This window comes from Mizuhopecten yessoensis, unplaced genomic scaffold, assembly GCF_002113885.1.
Source record: "Mizuhopecten yessoensis strain PY_sf001 unplaced genomic scaffold, ASM211388v2 scaffold716293, whole genome shotgun sequence".
NCBI classification, from domain to species: Eukaryota; Metazoa; Mollusca; class Bivalvia; order Pectinida; family Pectinidae; genus Mizuhopecten; species Mizuhopecten yessoensis.
The window spans coordinates 461,008-480,750 of NW_018480044.1; the positions used below are offsets into that span (position 1 = coordinate 461,008).

The 19,743-nt window shown below is 40.3% G+C and overlaps 1 protein-coding gene across 2 annotated transcripts in view; it reads right to left on the minus strand.

Moving 5' to 3' along the window:
- Positions 1-329: 329 nt before the first annotated feature.
- Positions 330-19,743, minus strand: part of LOC110442711 (acid phosphatase type 7-like) — a 30,064-nt gene continuing 10,650 nt past the window's right edge. Inside the window, exons 2-10 of one of the 2 annotated variants that reach the window (XM_021486446.1) lie at positions 18,282-18,490; positions 17,688-17,780; positions 17,168-17,317; positions 12,983-13,015; positions 11,422-11,497; positions 10,869-10,989; positions 9,238-9,435; positions 6,258-6,451; positions 330-5,301 (exon numbers count right to left, since the gene is read on the minus strand). In XM_021486446.1, coding sequence (XP_021342121.1) covers positions 4,688-5,301; positions 6,258-6,451; positions 9,238-9,435; positions 10,869-10,989; positions 11,422-11,497; positions 12,983-13,015; positions 17,168-17,317; positions 17,688-17,780; positions 18,282-18,490 — 1,688 coding nt within the window. In that variant the 3' untranslated portion in view covers positions 330-4,687. The remainder of the gene's footprint in view (positions 5,302-6,257; positions 6,452-9,237; positions 9,436-10,868; positions 10,990-11,421; positions 11,498-12,982; positions 13,016-17,167; positions 17,318-17,687; positions 17,781-18,281; positions 18,491-19,743) is intronic. The other variant, XM_021486447.1, reaches the window with a different exon arrangement.

The following is a 19,743-nucleotide window of genomic DNA, read 5'->3' on the forward strand; positions in this document are numbered from 1 at the left end:
ATGGTATTAACTAAATGTGTTTAGGGGGGTGGGGTATGGTATTAACTAAATGTGTTTAGGGGGGTGGGGTATGGTATAAACTAAATGTTTTTAGGGGGGTGGGGTATGGTATAAACTAAATGTGTTTAGGGGGGTCTCAAATGAGACGGAGAAGGGAGGGGGAGGAGGAGGTGTGGGCAATGGAACTAGATGTTAAGTATCTGAAGAGTTGGATAGCATTTTCTGTGATTATGATATATTTTATTCAACTCGATGGTACTATTTATCTTAATATGTGATTATAGACCTAACATTTATGGTGGGCATTCACAGCAAAACAACACAAACAATTCTTTCAGAAAATGATTTAATGTCTTCTATGTTGAACTTGTACAAAAGCAAAAAAACACACGAAAAAAACATAGTAAACTCGCTTGATCCAAATCGACCAACTTTTACACACAATGCCATTTGTTTCCAGCATGATCATCAATAATTCACATTGGTTTAAACTTAGTGACAAACATTCACACACCTGAACCCAAATGACTTCAATGCAAAACAAATGAAAACATAATGAAAGTACTCTTGAGTACACATGTTATAACACGAAACTAATTCCTTGAGCAAATCAAAATAATACAGTATCAATTATATGCAGATTTATTCCTGATTCGTTGACACTACAAACACAGTTTATGCTGATTTTAATAGGGACCTTAGAAACTGTCACGATCAAATGGCAAGATAAAAATTCTTTACCACTATAGTATATAACAAAATCAGCTATGTATATATTTAACAGTACTTTAAGCATACGAGTACAAATTTTACACTGGAGAAAATTGTTTTAAAAGACATGAAGTTGAAAATATAACAGCTTATAGTAATTGTTTGATTCATCATTGAATAATTCAATGAACAATATTAAAGACATTTTAACAAAATACAAGACAAAAAGGGAATGCATGTGAATGTAGTCTAACAACTGAACTTTGGCGAAAATAACTTGTAAATATATTTAAATCTAATCTTTCAATATGCTGACCATGTTTTACTACTATATATCATTCAACATTTACAGTTAATCCTTAAACCTACATACAATGTATTTGTCGACTTTTCAAATTTTTCATGCGGGAAGAGACCACCTGGCAATTGCAATATTAACAGGAATATCATTAAAACTGATAAATTATGCTCCTTAAAAGGTCCCAATTGTAGTTTGTATGCACACCCTTGCCATCCTACATTTATTGCACCATTTTTAACTAATCATAAGTTATGGACAGGACAATGAATTTAGACTTTGACTTTAAAGTGAACTTGACCTTAGGTATACAGATCCAATAGTGGTATATGACACACACTGCCTTGCCATTCTACATAATCATCTATTCCTAAAATGTCATTGAGTTACATTCAGCGAGTTAGGAATTACATGCGTATGGCAAAGACAATGAATTTGACCTATAGCCTCAATGTAACTTTGAGCTTTGGTGTACAGTCCCACTTGAGGTAAAGGACACACCGCCTTGCCATCCTAATAACATCCTTTTCATTTCATTGAGATATCTTCAGAGAGTCAGAATTTATGGCATGGATAATGAGTTTAACCTTAAAACTTGTGACCTTGACCTTTAGCTGATGGAACCAAAAGTGAATGTGACACAGTACACTGCCTTGCCATCCTTCATATATCATTTATGTTTCATAAAGAAATCTTCAGAGAGTCGGAAGCTATGGCCTGGACAAACAGGTTGGACTGATGGACAAGGCACATCTTTGGATTGAAAATTGGGTCTGGTCAGTATCCTCGGTACACCTATCATAACTGGACGTACCACAGTTTGTCGCTGTTGTGTAGCATGGGTATAATTGGAACAATACAGCACACTTTGTCTGGAACTCAATAAGTACATTGGAGAATAATGCAATATATTACTATTTGGTATTAATGAAATACATTTCTAAACAGATATTGTGCCAGTTTGCTGTAAAATAACAACTAAAGTTAAGGCAAGTAGTGTCAAAATGGTTGGGCTATGAATGTTTTAACTAAAATGATTACAAACTGATGCAATGACTTAAGATCGATAAACTATAATGAATGTTTTGGCTATATTTCAACTGCACACTCACATCACTATTTTAAGACGATCAAATAATTAACTATTAATATTTACTACAATTATGATACTGTCTAGCGCCCCACCCTTCCACATTCCCCATATTTGTTATGTTATTGGAATGTTACAAAGTATAAAGTCAGATTTCTTATCCCAAAACAACAATATTTGGTACCACCCTTACTACATTCAGGAGAAAAAACATTAGAACTTCAGTCCCTATTAAAACTGAAGTTTTTTTACATTGATAATTATATAGATACACAGACTGGAAAGTCACAAATCAGAAATTAATAGGACTGTACAAACACATTTCCTGGTGGCACATTGTCCATGCCTAATCTTACACAGGGTACCATGATATTTGTTGTTAAAGGGAATAAGCTTAAGTTAAAAACACGGACATATTATGCATCTTAATATGATTATATCTTGTCTAAAAAATTATACAGTATTAATAATATAGACCAAAACGTTACACACAGTAAGATCGCCACAGAAACGGACAAAATGCTACCTAGCTGTAGCTTTGTCACTGAGAAACAGACAAATTGTTACATATTGTCAGAGGACAAAAGTATACTGGACAAAACATTATATACTGATAGAGTGCCAAAGAAACAGACAAAATGTGACATACTGGTAGAGTGCTATATATAGAAACATATCAAATGTTACATATGGTAAGATCACCATAGAAAATGACAATATATATATATATATATATATATGTATTACCTTACATTACTCCTCCTTTCATATTTAACCGCATCTTCCCTAGCCAGGATTTACGATCCGGTACGATCTACCTACTCTGTGAAGAGTAGGAAGACCGGATCGTACCAGATCGTAACCCTTGGCTAGCGAAGATTGTTTTACCGGTGATAAGCCCATGTCTGATGATTACTTGGTATATCCCAATCCATCTCTTTGAAGTATCGTTACACGTTTGTCGGTGCCAATTTGGTTGTGATGAAAGGATGTGATCTTTGAACTGATGGAACATTCAACTAAACACTTGATTAATGTAACAATTTGGTGTAACTGTGGGTCACAAATCCCTACATTTGTCGTCTTTGAAACATTTACCTCAACTGAGCTCATTTGTACGACCGATTTAATAGGACAAACATGTAGAGCATGCACTGGTGAAGTTTAAAACAGTCACATGCTGTCCCCTTGGTCTAGGATAACATGATGTGGTGGCTAGGTCACATCAGCCTTGTCGTCAATGATGTTGATAACAACAAGGACTAGACTCCCAAATTATAACCGAGCATATCAAATGGTATAACCCAGACTACCACCCTGTTCCAAAATCACACCCCACTATTTATGAACATGCATCCTGGGTGTATCATTGGTAAAATATGGTACTACAGTTATTCAACTCATTGTGATATATATTTATACATTATAACATTGATCACATATAATTCTCCAACCATACAACACGTACTACCATTCCTTAATCCCATGTGCACATATTATTTCATTTTCTTATAACAGATAAAACTGTCATGAAATGGTTGACCAACAACAAGCTTTATATCAATTTTATGTAGATTACCAGATAAAGTTCAAAAGCCTCTGAAATTGACACTATTGAACTGAAATGCTAGTACATTTGGTTTTTAAGGTGTATATTTATTAAAATGTTTTTCTCCATAGTAATCCCACTTAAATTTCTGTAAAATAATTGGTACATTTCATGTTCTCACTCATTAACCCTTTCACAGCTGTAAACAATAATGGACTCCTCCGGATCAATGCATGGAAGAACTCTTCTCAAGTTACACAGGGATGAAAGGGTTGATGAGTGTTTTTAGTGGTTATTTGATGTATTGACATCAATCTTAAATTAACATACAGTTTTATTTATGGCATTCATAATTCATACAGTATATAATCTGGTCTGGTGTACAATCAGGTTAACCCTAATTTACATAACTTATTGACTTATTCACATGTTGTAACGCTGACAACAAGTATCATCACACCTTATAATTAATATGTATGATTATAACACACCCATCTGATGCCGTCCACAACTCCACAGCTAGAAACAGTTCCCGTTTCTAGTTGTAATAGGCCTATAAGCATGGAATGAGTTACGATCCTCTGTAAAATAACATGTCTCTGACATATCATATCCACAAAAGAGTGGCTTAAGGTTACATAATATGATAATATTTCTGTATACAAATTAAATGTATGTATGGCAAAAAGGGAAATTTTAGATAAAATTCCATAAACTCTTTAAGGCACTTTGACAAATATCACTGGCATGTACAATCTGGAATGGGAATGGTTGTAACCAAGGAGACTGTGACCAAGGAGACTAACCAAGGCGACTGTAACCAAGGAGACTGTAACCACACAAACATGTCCATGATATGGTGAACAACTATGGATGGAATGTAGGCACATAATATTGCACTGGATTTCATAGCAAACCACATGGACATATCACATCTAACAAGGATAAGAAAATCCTAACAAACAATCCATCACTGGATTGTCATGTGATCATATGTTGGATTTAGGAAGAGATGAGATTGTTTAGACAGCTAGATCTCTCATTCTGTCAGGAGTTTGGATGTTGGAGCACTGGGGTCATTGACCTCAGTTTCAAACTCGTCAGTGTCCTTCTCCCCACCCTGGACATGTGAGTACCCTGAGGAGTAAAACTTTCGTCCGTAGTCCACAGTCTCGTCCCAACGCCTGTACTTCCTGGCCTTTTTCTTCTGTTTCTGTAGAATCACTATGGTGATAATAACGACCAACACAAGAATACCTCCTCCAATCCCGAGGGCCAGACGCACATTGGTCGACTCCAGCATGCTGCGTGCACGGTCTGATATGCTGGTGTCTGGAGAGTTTGTGTCCCCTGAACTCACATCTGGCCCACTATGTGGCGAGTTTGCCTCCTCATGAGAGGCTGTGTTAGTCTTAGAATCTGTGTTTATAACAGAATTATCCTTCTCTTTGTCCTCAATCTTTTTGGCCTTATCTGTGTCCAGCTGGGCCTTGTGGAAGGGACCATGCAAGTCCTGCGTGACCCAGATTGAGTCCAACACCTTACTGTCTTTCACCAACACCTGCTCCCAGTAAAGGTGGGTGGCATTGTACACCTTCAGGCGGCCGAAACTGTTAAAAGCTTTGATGTCCATCCTGAAGGCTGACCATTCCGCTGTTAATCATGTAAAAAAGAAACAAGATTAAATGACAGGAATAATGTACAAGATCATGTACAAACTATTGTCTTTTTAAAATTTCAATCACGTCGACAGGTTAATGAATGGATCATGAAATTTGGAAAAAAAGTGGAGACCACTTTTTTTCACTATCCGAATGTTTCCTTACCTCACTGAACAGTGATGAAAATATGTAGATCTATATGTCTTGATTGTGATAAATTAAACATATTATTTAAAATATTTAACTTAACACCAAATTTCCATATAGGTGTAATATCCAGAGGAATTTCTGACGGGAGTAACATGGCTCGTAACATTGCATTGACGTTTTGTGTTTCTGACGCCGTGCTATTATGACGTTATAGATTCAAGGAGTCATTGTGATGTCATACATTTGTACATCATTTCCTGTACCTCCAAATAAGCAAGATGGATGTTACTTGATACAACCGTTGACTTTCATTGACTTTATGTTTTTTTTTGAATGACTGGGAAGGTAATGTTAAATATTGCTTGATATATTGATCAGAGTGCCTTGTTGACAGGCTACTGGCGAGAGATATACATACAGAATGCCTTGCTGACAGGCTAGTGGCAAGAGATATACATACAGAATGTCTTGTTGACAGGCTAGTGGCGAAAGATATATACATACAGAATGTCTTGTTGACAGGCTAGTGGCGAGAGATTTACATACAGAATGCCTTATTGACAGACTAGTGGCGAGAGATATACACACAGAATGCCTTATTGACAGACTAGTGGCGAGAAATATACATACAGAATGTCTTGTTGACAGGCTAGTGGCGAGAGATTTACATTCAGAATGCCTTGTTGACAGGCTAGTGGCGAGAGATTTACATACAGAATGCCTTGTTGACAGGCTAGTGGCGAGAGATATACATACAGAATGCCTTGTTGACAGGCTAGTGGGGAGAAATATACATACAGAATGTCTTGTTCTCCTCGTCAACACCATGCCTGGAGCCTGCGGCACCAGTGATGAGTTGGATGGGAGCCTGGGGATTGGAGTAGTTCTTAGCCAGTACCACCCCCTTGTACTGAGGCCAAAGGCGTTCGTATGAGTGTTCATGGGCTTGGAGTACCAGGTCCACTCCATAGTTGAAGAAAAGGTCTTCTAGGCTGTGAAGAAAAAATACTTCATTAGAAAGATTCAAGTTCAATTTTTAATCCAAAGTCAAGGAACATGTCTTCTAGGGTGTAATTAAAACATACCTTATAAGAAAGATTCAAGTGTAACATCCACTCTACAGGATATAGATTACCACACCAGGGGTTAAACAAGAGGCCAAGTTACAGTAACATTATCCTTTACAGATCTTACTGTGACACCACCTCAAACACTTGTCAGACACTTGTCCTTGCTCAGACATTTGGCTACACCACTTGAGGCAACAACATCTACCCTGCTCAGACTCATGACTATACCCCTCGACACAACAACATCTACCCTGCTCTAACCCATGACTATACCCCTAGGCGCAACAACATCTACCCTGCTCAGACTCATGACTATGCCCCTCGACGCAACAACATCTACCCTGCTCAGACTCATGATTATACCCCTCGATGCAACAACATCTACCGAGCTCAGACTCATGACTATACCCCTCGACGCAACAACCTCTACCCTGCTCAGACTCATGACTATCCCCCTCGACGCAACAACATCTACCCTGCTCAGCCTCATGACTATACCCCTCGACGCAACAACATCTACACTGCTCAGACTCATGACTATACCCCTCGACGCAACAACCTCTACCCTGCTCAGACTCATGACTATCCCCCTGGCCGCAACAACATCTACCCTGCTCAGACTCATGATTATACCCCTCGATGCAACAACATCTACCGAGCTCAGACTCATGACTATTCCCCTGGGCGCAACAACATCTTCCCTGCTCAGACTCATGACTATACCCCTCGACGCAACAACATCTACCCTGCTCAGCCTCATGACTATACCCCTCGACGCAACAACATCTACACTGCTCAGACTCATGACTATACCCCTCGACGCAACAACATCTCCCCTGCTCAGACTCATGACTATACCCCTCCACGCAACAACATCTACCCTGCTCAGACTCATGCCTATACCCCTCGACGCAACAACATCTACCCTGCTCAGACTCATGGCTATACCCCTGGGCGCAACAACATCTACCCTGCTCAGCCTCATGACTATACCCCTCGACGCAACAACATCTCCCCTGCTCAGACTCATGACTATACCCCTGGGGGCAACAACATCTACCCTGCTCTGTCCCATGACTATACCCCTCAACGCAACAACATCTACCCTGCTCAGACTCATGCCTATACCCCTCGACGCAACAACATCTACCCTGCTCAGACTCATGCCTATACCCCTCGACGCAACAACATCTACCCTGCTCAGCCTCATGACTATACCCCTGGGGGCAACAACATCTACCCTGCTCTGACTCATGACTATACCCCTCAACGCAACAACATCTACCCTGCTCAGACTCATGACTATACCCCTGGGGGCAACAACATCTACCCTGCTCTGACCCATGACTATACCCCTCAACGCAACAACATCTACCCTGCTCTAACCCATGATTATACCCCTCGACGCAACAACATCTACCCTGCTCAGACTCATGACTATACCCCTCGACGCAACAACATCTACCCTGCTCAGACTCATGACTATACCCCTCGACGCAACAACATCTACCCTGCTCAGACTCATGACTATACCCCTCGACGCAACAACATCTACCCTGCTCAGACTCATGACTATACCCCTCGACGCAACAACATCTACCCTGCTCAGACTCATGACTATACCCCTCGACGCAACAACATCTACCCTGCTCAGACTCATGACTATACCCCTCGACGCAACAACATCTACCCTGCTCAGACTCATGACTATACCCCTCGACGCAACAACATCTACCCTGCTCAGACTCATGACTATACCCCTCGACGCAACAACATCTACCCTGCTCAGACTCATGACTATACCCCTCGACGCAACAACATCTACCCTGCTCAGACTCATGACTATACCCCTCGACGCAACAACATCTACCCTGCTCAGACTCATGACTATACCCCTCGACGCAACAACATCTACCCTGCTCAGACTCATGACTATACCCCTCGACGCAACAACATCTACCCTGCTCAGACTCATGACTATACCCCTCGACGCAACAACATCTACCCTGCTCAGACTCATGACTATACCCCTCAACGCAACAACATCTACCCTGCTCAGACTCATGACTATACCCCTCGACACAACAACATCTACCCTGCTCTAACCCATGACTATACCCCTAGGCGCAAGAACATGTACCCTGCTCAGACTCATGATTATACCCCTCGACGCAACAACATCTTCCGAGCTCAGACTCATGACTATACCCCTCGACGCAACAACATCTACCCTGCTCTGACCCATGACTATACCCCTGGGCGCATGACTATACCCCTCGACGCAACAACATACTATACAGTAAAGGGCAACAACATCTTCCCTGCTCTGACCCATGACTATACCCCTCAACGCAACAACATCTACCCTGCTCAGACTCATGACTATACCCCTCGACGCAACAACATCTACCCTGCTCTGACCCATGACTATACCCCTGGGCGCAACAACATCTACCCTGCTCTGACTTGTGACAACAATCCTTGACTCGACGCCTACCTTGAGACCCATGAGTACATCTCTTGACTCAACAACATCTACCCTGCTCTGACTCCTGACTACAGCCCTAGTCCCTGCGATCCGTTAATACACCTTGTAACTTGACACCTACCTAGAGACCTATGACAACACCTCTTGACTTGACACTTTCTTGCCCCAGACTATCTCCATCCCAGACTATCTCCCTCACAGTTCCTTCATCTTTACATACCCTTCCCTAACTTTTGATGCTCCCAGGGTGCAGTCATCTCCGTCCGTGTTGGAACAGTACATGGGGCGGTGACCATAGGCAATCACCCATGGGCAGTTGTTACGGTTGTCATTGGCCTGTTTTAGGTCAGCCATTAGCCAGTTCCTCTGGGCGTCCACATGAACTCCCTGCTGGGTAAAGAATACCTCGGACGAGTAGCTGGAAAATAATAATGGTTAAGTAACAAATTGTCAAACATTGAAGGTATTCTAACAATTAAGAAAACATACCATTTCACAAACTTTTGATGACAACTTTAGATGTGGTCAACTACATTTATTTTTTGATATATATGGTAACCTTTTAGAGCAATTCAGAGTTCTATGTCTTAATGTTTGAAGTACATGTATGTAGCTTGCTGACAGTACTAGGAAGCTGGTTGATAGCATCCTAGCTGCGGGAACCCTAGTTTCTATGTCCAATTCCCCCCCCCCCCATTTTTTTTTATTGTTATCGGACAAACAAAAAAAGACACAAAAAATCATCGGACATAGAAGCTACTGTTCCCACAGCTAGCATGTAACACACTGTAACGCACTGTAACACACTGTAACACACTGTAACGCACTGTAACGTACTGTAACGCACTGTAACAGACAGTAACGCACTGTAACGCACTGTAACGCACTGTAACGCACTGTAACGCACTGTAACACACTGTAACGCACTACAACACACTGTAACACACTGTAACACACTGTAACATCATAATCAGTTGGGTTTTGATAGCAGCCAATGATCAAGTTTATAAACATGAAAATAATTTACATGTTCATTTATTTGATTCCATATCAATGAAACATACCAGATCTTCAATAAAAATACCTGTCTACGACACTTGGCCAAGTAAACATGAACATGTCTATGAGAATCATAAACTATATCTGTCTATAAGCGACAAAGTGTAACAAATCTATGAAATTCACATGTAAAACTAAATGGGACTCACCAAACTATTTGTACCTGTATATGAGACTCATCTGACAAAGTGTATCTGTCACTGAGACTCACCTGACGAAGTGTACCTGTCAATAAAACTCACTTGACAAAGTGTGCCTGTATATGAGACTCACCTGACAAAGTGTACATGTCAACGACATTCACCTGACAAAGTGTACCTGTATATGATAGTTACCTGACAAAGTGTACCTGTCAAATGAGACTCACCTGACAAAGTGTACCTGTCAACGACACTCACCTGACAAAGTGTCAAATGAGACTCACCTGACAAAGTGTACCTGTAAAATGAGACTCACCTGATAAAATGTACCTGTCAATGAGACTCGCCTCTTTACCTGTCAATGAGACTCACCTGACAAAGTGTACCTGTCAATGAGACTCACCTGACAAAGTGTACTTGTCAGTTAGATTCACCTGACAAAGTGTACCTGTCAAATGAGACTCACCTGACGAAGTGTACTTGTCAGTTAGACTCACCTGACAAAGTGTACCTGTGTATAAGACTCACCTGACAAAGTGTACCTGACAATGAGACTCATCTGACAAAGTGTTCCTTATAATGAGACTCACCTGACAAAGTGTACCTGTTAATGAGACTTACCTGACAAAATGTACCTGTTAATGAGACTCACCTGACAAAGTGTACCAGTCCTATGTCTATGCTGTACCACATCCTGTCCAGGGGGATAGGCCAGTCAGTGTTAGGCATAGAAAATCTATGTCTGTAATGGCTGAAGGTGTCCCCATCTATCTCTGTAATAGTGAACAGTGCATTAGACCCATTAGATCTACATCAAATAAAACTTTTTTCCCAAATAAAATATATAATGCTTTAATCATGCTTTACTTTTTTGCAGTAATAATGTTTTAGGAACTTTTGCTGAATTCTGATAACCATTCAATTATGTTAAATTACTGTATCCTGTTTGCATACGATTGCTACAGCACTAAATCAGAATGGTGTTATTTAGATTATCACTGAGGCAAGGAAATACCCGGTATGAGTTAGTACATTCAATTCTTTATTATTAAGTTAAATGTAAATGCTTTATATTTAATGTACATTTGTATTTTGTTAATAAATAGGAACTAGTACTGTGACCATATGGTACAGTGCAAACCACACCTCTTTGTCCCAGTGTATAGAAGGTGACTGAAAAAGAATAGATATTTCTAAAGGGTTACCATGGTTTCCTGGTGAAGTCATATATGGTATTCTGGCTGCTGTGTCCTCTACAATCCTCATAAACTGATCTCCCACCTGTAACAATAACAGGAAACATATAAAAACACACATAACTAGGAGTAAACAGTCAATGGAAATTGGAAAATCATTGGAAACACAAAATAATGAACTGCAATATAAACAGGGGTTGCAATATTTATCCAACTTAAAATTCACAGTAATATAAAATGTCATAGAACCCAAAATGTCATTTCAGTTAAATATGGGTATTGTAGACATCAGAATTTGCAAATATACAATTTGGCTGTACATTGTTACTTAAGTTATTACTTTGTGTCACAATGTACTGATAAACACTGTGTACATCCAATCCCAGATTATACAGGTTTGGTAAAATCAAGTTTTGATTTTAATATTTTAATTGTCTGTTCTATAGACTTCAATTGATCTTTATTTTTTTCCATTAACAATGAACTTCTGGTTTAATATGTAAGGTTCTCTTAAAGTAAAAAGTAAAAGTAAAGTGTAAAGTAAATGAACTTAACTGAGGACGGTTGAATGTACGTAGCTGATGCAATGAACAATGAACTGTTTAAAACTGAACATTTCTTGTCCGCTACCATTTCTCGGATATATTATTGCCACATGACAGTAGATAGGTAAACAGATCATAGTGTACCATAAAGATCATAGTACCAGTAGTTTTCCAATAACCCACCACAAATACTAATTGTTAACTTGGATCACAACCCAGGTAAACTATGAGCTATGATTATTCACCAAATCTATATCATTTGTGCTTGCTCTGTAGTGAAACTAGAAACCACAACCTGTAATTAGCCAGGACTCATAGTTGTGTAGTGAAACTACAAACCACAACCTGTAATTAGCCAGGACTCATAGTTATGTAGTAAATCTAGAAACCACAACCTGTAATTTGCCAGGACTCATAGTTATGTAGTAAATCTAGAAACCATCACCTGTGATTAGCCAGGACTCATAGTCAGTTAGTAAAACTAGAAACCATCACCTGTGATTATAGCCAGGACTCATAGTCAAGTAGTAAAACTAGAAACCATCACCGGTGATTAGCCAGGACTCATAGTCAGTTAGTAAAGCTAGAAACCATCACCTGTGATTACCCAGGACTCATAGTTATGTTGTGAAACTAGAAACCATCACCTGCGATTAGCCAGGACTCATAGTTATGTAGTGAAACTAGAAACCATCACCTGCGATTAGCCAGGACTCATAGTTATGTAGTGAAACTAGAAACCATCACCTGTGTCTTAAGCCAGGACTCATAGTCATGTAGTAAAACTAGAAACCATCACCTGTGATTAGCCAGGACTCATAGTTATGTTGTGAAACTAGAAACCATCACCTGTGACTTAAGCCAGGACTCATAGTCATGTAGTAGAACTAGAAACCATCACCTGTGTCACCTGTGACTTAAGCCAGGACTCATAGTCATGTTGTAGAACTAGAAACCATCACCTGTGTGTATATGGGGTTTATATACATACTGTAGATAATGGCTGTTAAAGGTTAACCACTCACCTTGGGGAAACATGTTAGGTTGGAAGCCTCCGACTGTTTAGTGATTAATAAGTAAATACTCGGTTAGCAGCATTAATAATTTGTTAAAACAAATTGCAGGATTTTTTTACTGTGAATAAGTATCATGGGTTAATTTGTTGCACATTGCTGAAAACAGCACAATACTACATTTCTCATTAAACTTGCCTTTCTCCGATTTAGGTAAAAGCTCTTCATAATATAAGGGCATGCGCAGAAAGTGCTTCTTTAAGTGTTAAGCAATATGTCCATAAGGTTGGGTGCTTTCAAGAGTCATTGAACATATGTTTGTTATGTGGACAAAGTCTCACTTTGATAGAAGTCATAAGTACCGGAGTTACTGTGCATTATACACTCTTACTTAGTAACCTCAGGGGGACCACTAAACAATTCTAGGAATTACAGTTTTTACATTAAAGCTTTAATCTGGTATTATTACCACAGGACCGGAGCTATCAGGATGTTAAGACATTGTGACAAAACCTTTTTGCAGGAAACTGTTCCATTAAAAAAAAAAAGTTACTTCACTATCGTAAAGAATGGGTTTTAACAGTATCTGGGAGGAAGTTTTGGTCCTGGCAGAAGTTAGAACTGTATAAAGTTGTCAGGAAAAATTATGTTTATACCTCCTGCTCACGCATAATAAAGTTAATTGCAATGTACATCACAAAATTACACAAAGTAATGGAAATGTGTAGCAGTTTCAAAAGTGCTCATCAAGGTAACTTTTGTGCCTTCAAGTTTAATAGACATTAATTGCCACTACTTGATCACAAAATCATGATTCAATTGGGTGTGAGTTTCACCATTAATATTCAACAAGCCAGTACCTGGATGTCACATACATTGTTAGGTAACCCTGCTTACAGGAACAAGGTTTTCAAACCTTGACAAGCAGAATGGATGATTAGGAAAATGAAAAGTTAGTGACAATGCTGATAGGATCAGATCTACATTTGAGTGGACTGGAATTAGTTATCTTCATGCATTTCCATACACCAGTGACAATAACATAATTATTGGAGACGTGTGTAAAGAGTGAAGTGTAATTGACATGATAACTTGTTTTAGGACAGTGATGGCTGATGTTTTATATCAATACCATATACCTGACACCCTTGTCTTTTGCCCCACCCAATACCTGGCATTATACCAAGCCCCCTTCCATATGGCCCCTAACTATACTTAACAACCTAACCTATTGTCACTATATATCCCCAGCCCTCTTCTATATGGCCCCTAACTATACCTAACAACCTAACCTATTGTCACTATATATCCCCAGCCCCTTCCCCTATTGCCCCTACCTATACCTAACAGCCTAACCTATTGTCACTAAATATCCCCAGCCCCCTCCCCTCTTCCCCCTAACTATACCTAACAACCTAAACTATTGTCACTATATATCCCCGGCCCCCTCCCCTAATGCCCCTAACTATACCTAACAACCTAACCTATTGTCACTAACTATCCCCAGCCCCCTCCCCTAATGCCCCTAACTATACCTAACTACCTAACCTATTGTCACTATATATCCCAAGCCCCCTCCCCTATTGCCCCTAACTATACCTAACAACCTAACCTATTGTCACTAACTATCCCCAGCCCTCTCCCCTATTGCCCCTAACTATACCTAACAACCTAAACTATTGTCACTATATATCCCCGGCCCCCTCCCCTAATGCCCCTAGCTATACCTACCAACCTAACCTATTGTCACTAACTGTCCCCCGCCCCCTCTTCTATATGGCCCCTTGCTATACCTAACAACCTAACCTATTGTCAATATCTATCCCAAGCCCCCTCTTCTATATGGCCCCTAGCTATACCTAACATCCTAACCTATTGTCAATATCTATCCCAAGCACCCTCTTCTATATGGCCCCTAGCTATACCTAACAACCTAACCTATTGTCTCTAACTTTCCCCCGCCCCCCTCTTCCATATGACCCCTAGCTATACCTAACAACCTAACCTATTGTCTCTAACTTTCCCCCGCCCCCCTCTTCCATATGACCCCTAGCTATACCTAACAACCTAACTTATTGTCACTATCTATCCCAAGCCCCTTCCCCTAATGCTCCTAACTATACCTAACAACCTAACCTATTGTCACAATCTATCCCAAGCCCCTCCCCTAATGCCCCTATCTATACCTAAAAACCTAAACTATTGTCACTATATATCCCCGGCCCCCTCCCTTAATGCCCCTAGCTATACCTACCAACCTAACCTATTGTCACTAACTGTCCCCCGCCCCCTCTTCCATATGACCCCTAGCTATACCTAATAACCTAACCTATTGTCACTAACTATCCCCAGCCCCCTCCCCTATTGCCCCTAACTATACCTAACAACCTAAACTATTGTCACTATATATCCCCAGCCCCCTCCCCTAATGCCCCTAGCTATACCTAACAACCTAACCAATTGTCACTTTATATCCCCAGTCCTCTTCCATATGGCCCCAAGCTATACCTAACAACCTAACCTATTGTCACTAACTGTCCCCCGCCCCCCTCTTCCATATGACCCCTAGCTATACCTAATAACCTAACCTATTGTCACTAACTGTCCCCCGCCCCCTCTTCCATATGACCCCTAGCTATACCTAACAACCTAACCTATTGTCACTATCTATCCCCAGCCCCTCCCCTAATGCCCCTAACTATACCTAACAACCTAACCTATGGTCAATTTATATCCCCAGCCCTCTTCCCTATGGCCCCTAGCTATACCTCACAACCTAACCTATTGTCACTTTATATCCCCAGCCCCCTTCCATATGGCCCCTAGCTATACCTAACAACCTCACCTATTGTCACTATATATCCCCAGCACCCTCCCCTAATGCCCCTAACTGTACCTAACAACCTAACCTATTGCCACTATCTATCCCAAGCCCCCTCCCCTAATGCCCCTAGCTATACCTAACAACCTAACCTATTGTCACTTTATATCCCCAGCCCTCTTCCATATGGCCCCTAGCTATACCTAACAACCTAACCTATTGTCACTATCTATTCCAAGCCCCTTCCCCTAATGCTCCTAACTATACCTAACAACCTAACCTATTGTCCCTATCTATCCCAAGCCCCTCCCCTAATGCCCCTAACTATATCTAACAACCTAAACTATTGTCACTATATATCCCAAGCCCCCTCCCATATTGCCCCTAGCTATACCTAACAACCTAACCTATTGACACTTTATATCCCCAGCCCTCTTCCATATGGCCCCTAGCTATACCTAACAACCTAACCTATTGACACTTTATATCCCCAGCCCTCTTCCATATGGCCCCTAGCTATACCTAACAACCTAACCTATTGTCACTATCTATCCCAAGCCCCTCCCCTAATGCCCCTAACTATATCTAACAACCTAAACTATTGTCACTATATATCCCCAGCCCCCTCCCATATTGCCCCTAGCTATACCTAACAACCTTACCTATTGTCACTATCTATCCCAAGCCCCTCCCCTAATGCCCCTAACTATACCTAACTACCTAACCTATTGTCACTAACTATCCCCAGCCCCCTCCCCTATTGCCCCTAGCTATACCTAACAACCTAACCTATTGTCACTAACTATCCCCAGCCCCCTCCCCTATTGCCCCTAGCTATACCTAACAACCTAACATATTGTCACTAACTATCCCCAGCCCCCTCCCCTATTGCCCCTAGCTATACCTAACAACCTAACCTATTGCCACTATATATCCCAAGCCCCCTCCCCTATTGCCCCTAGCTATACCTAACAGCCTAACCTATTGTCACTAACTATCCCCAGCCCCCTTCCCTATTGCCCCTAGCTATACCTAACAACCTAACCTATTGTCACTAACTATACCCTTAATAACCTTACCTTTTTTCACCTTCTATCCTCAGCTCCCTCCCCTGTTGTCCCTCACTATACCCGACACCATCTTCTATTGTCTTATCTTATATCCATGCAGCACCCTTATTTGTTGTCCCTCACTCCTCCTGGCACCCTCATCTTTGTTCTATTTTATCCCCAATACCATCCTCTTGTCCCTCCCTATCTCATGTAACCTTCTGTTGTCCAATCATATCCCCTGAAGCTCCCCTAGTGCCCCTTCCCTTTCTTCAGCCCCCTCCTTTATAGACCCCCTCCAACCCCTGGTCCTCTGTGAGTACATACCTGTCCGTCTTGGTCCATCAGGTTGTACCCAAAGTCGCCCACATGTAGGACAGCTGTGTAGTTGCCCCCTAGAACCTCATTGTTAAGGTAGGGTACACTGTCTGATTCAACCCCCAGGTCTCCATACACAAGGAACTCCGGCTCCCAGGACTACACACAAAATACAAAAAAGTCTCTATTAATCTTATAGATATTAACACTATGATCAGTCATCGATGCTATATCAGTGAGTAACAAATACATTGTACTGTCATCGTATCAGAGGTGATTTAAGTACTACTGTACTTTGTTATTTAACAAAGGCTTCACTGACCTCCAAATATCAATATTACCCGTACTAAAATGGGCCATTTGTAAATTTGTTCTCTACCTTGAATTGCTTTACCTCGTTACTGCTGGTATATCAGCTGTTGATATTTATATTTTATATTTTTCTGATGGCAACTTTTTTCATTTTTACTTGCAAAGTTAATAGCCAGGATTTTTTTTTTCATTTGTGAATATTTGTCTGCTAACTCACCTGGCCACCAGGGGGAGTCTTGAAGTAAAATGGCCCACTGCTAATGCCTTCACTGATTGGCCGGTAGAAGTAGTTTGTTTCTGGTGTCAACCCCTGAAATACAATAATTCAAACTTACAAACCCTGTAACTAATCAAATAATCTCCCTTCCCTATACACCTCTATTACTAAATAGTTACAACAGAGATGTCTTGAATCAATTACTTGACTGTATAATCAGACATGCCTACAGTGTCATGTAGTAACCTGTATAATTAGACATATTTACTAAGTGAGTTACTTAGTTGACATGTCTACAGTGTGAGGTAGTTACCTGTATAATCCGACTTACCTACAGTGAGGTAGTTACCTGTATAATCTGATATGTATACATTGTGAGTTAGTAACCTGTATAATCTGACATGCCTACAGTGTGAGGTAGTTACCTGTATAATCTGACTTACCTACAGTGTGAGGTAGTTACCTGTATAATCTGACATGCCTACAGTATGAGGTAGTTTACCTGTATAACCTTACTGTTTTTGTTATGTTATGATATTGATTGCACATGTACCATAGTGTAACATTATAACATTATCATAATTGTAGCTTTACCTGCAGTTTGACCCTGTGTAGACACTGTAGCCCCTGTTTATTGAGGTCTGTAAAATGTGACATCTGACCAGGGACAGTGTTGGTCAGGCCCCAAGGGTCAGTACCGTATCCGACTGATGTGGTGCACTCTTCTTGTGTCGCCCACATAACCACCACCTCCGAGGTTGTGTCACCATAAGCAATGTGTACCTGTTCCGGTCGACATGGCACTGAAATAAGCAAACCTTACATTAAGTAATGGACACAGTTTGTATAATATATGACATTTTGTTTAGATTCATGTACCACACAGTGTGTATAACACACAGTTATATATATATAACCTTTTGTATATTTACCACATAGTTTACATGTATATAATAATATAACACACAGACAGTCAATATAACATTTTGTGTATATACCACACAGACAGTATATATAACATTTTGTGTATACATCACAGAAATTAATAATAATAATAATTTGAGGTTGTTATATACCACTTGATCATAACCTAGTTCGTAGGTTGTCTCAAATCGGTTCACAAATGATTATCTGTGGTTATATGGCCTTTGCAACCAGCCAATATCTTTCTCAACTCCCTGGGGAGCATACAGCCGGTGCTGCCATTTCATCGCTCACAGCTAGCATTCAACAATTCTAGCACTGCCCAACCACGTACTCATTTACAGCTGAGTAGACTGGAACAAGCGGACTAAAGTATCTTGCTCAAAGATACAACATAGTACCGTGCTGCAACTCAAACCCGCAACCCTTCAGTTACAGGCCCGAGAAACAGACTATATATATAGCACAAGACAGTGAATATAACACACAGACAGTATATATAACATTTTGTGTACATACCACACAGATAGTATATAACACAGACAGTGTATATACCACAAAGACAGTGTATAATACCACAAAGACAGTGTATATACCACACAGACAGTGTATATACCACACAGACAGTATATATAACAGTTTGTGTACATACCACACAGATAGTATATAACACAGACAGTGTATATCACACACAGACGGTATATATAAAATTGTATGTACATACACACAGACAGTGTATATACCACAAAGACAGTGTATATACCACACAGACAGTATATATATTTTGTGTATACCACACAGATGGTATATATAACCTGGAAAGTATAGATAACATTTTGTGTATATACCACATACACAGTATTACGACACAGACAGTGTATGAAACACACAAACAGTGGATACACCACACAGACAGTATATACAACACACAGACAGTGTATAAAACACAAATACAGTATATACAACACACAAACAGTGTATATACCACAGAAACAGTGTATATACCACACAGACAGTATATATAACATTTTGTGTATATACCACATACACAGTATTACGACACAGACAGTGTATGAAACACACAAACAGTGTATACACCACACAGACAGTATATATACAACACAAAGACAGT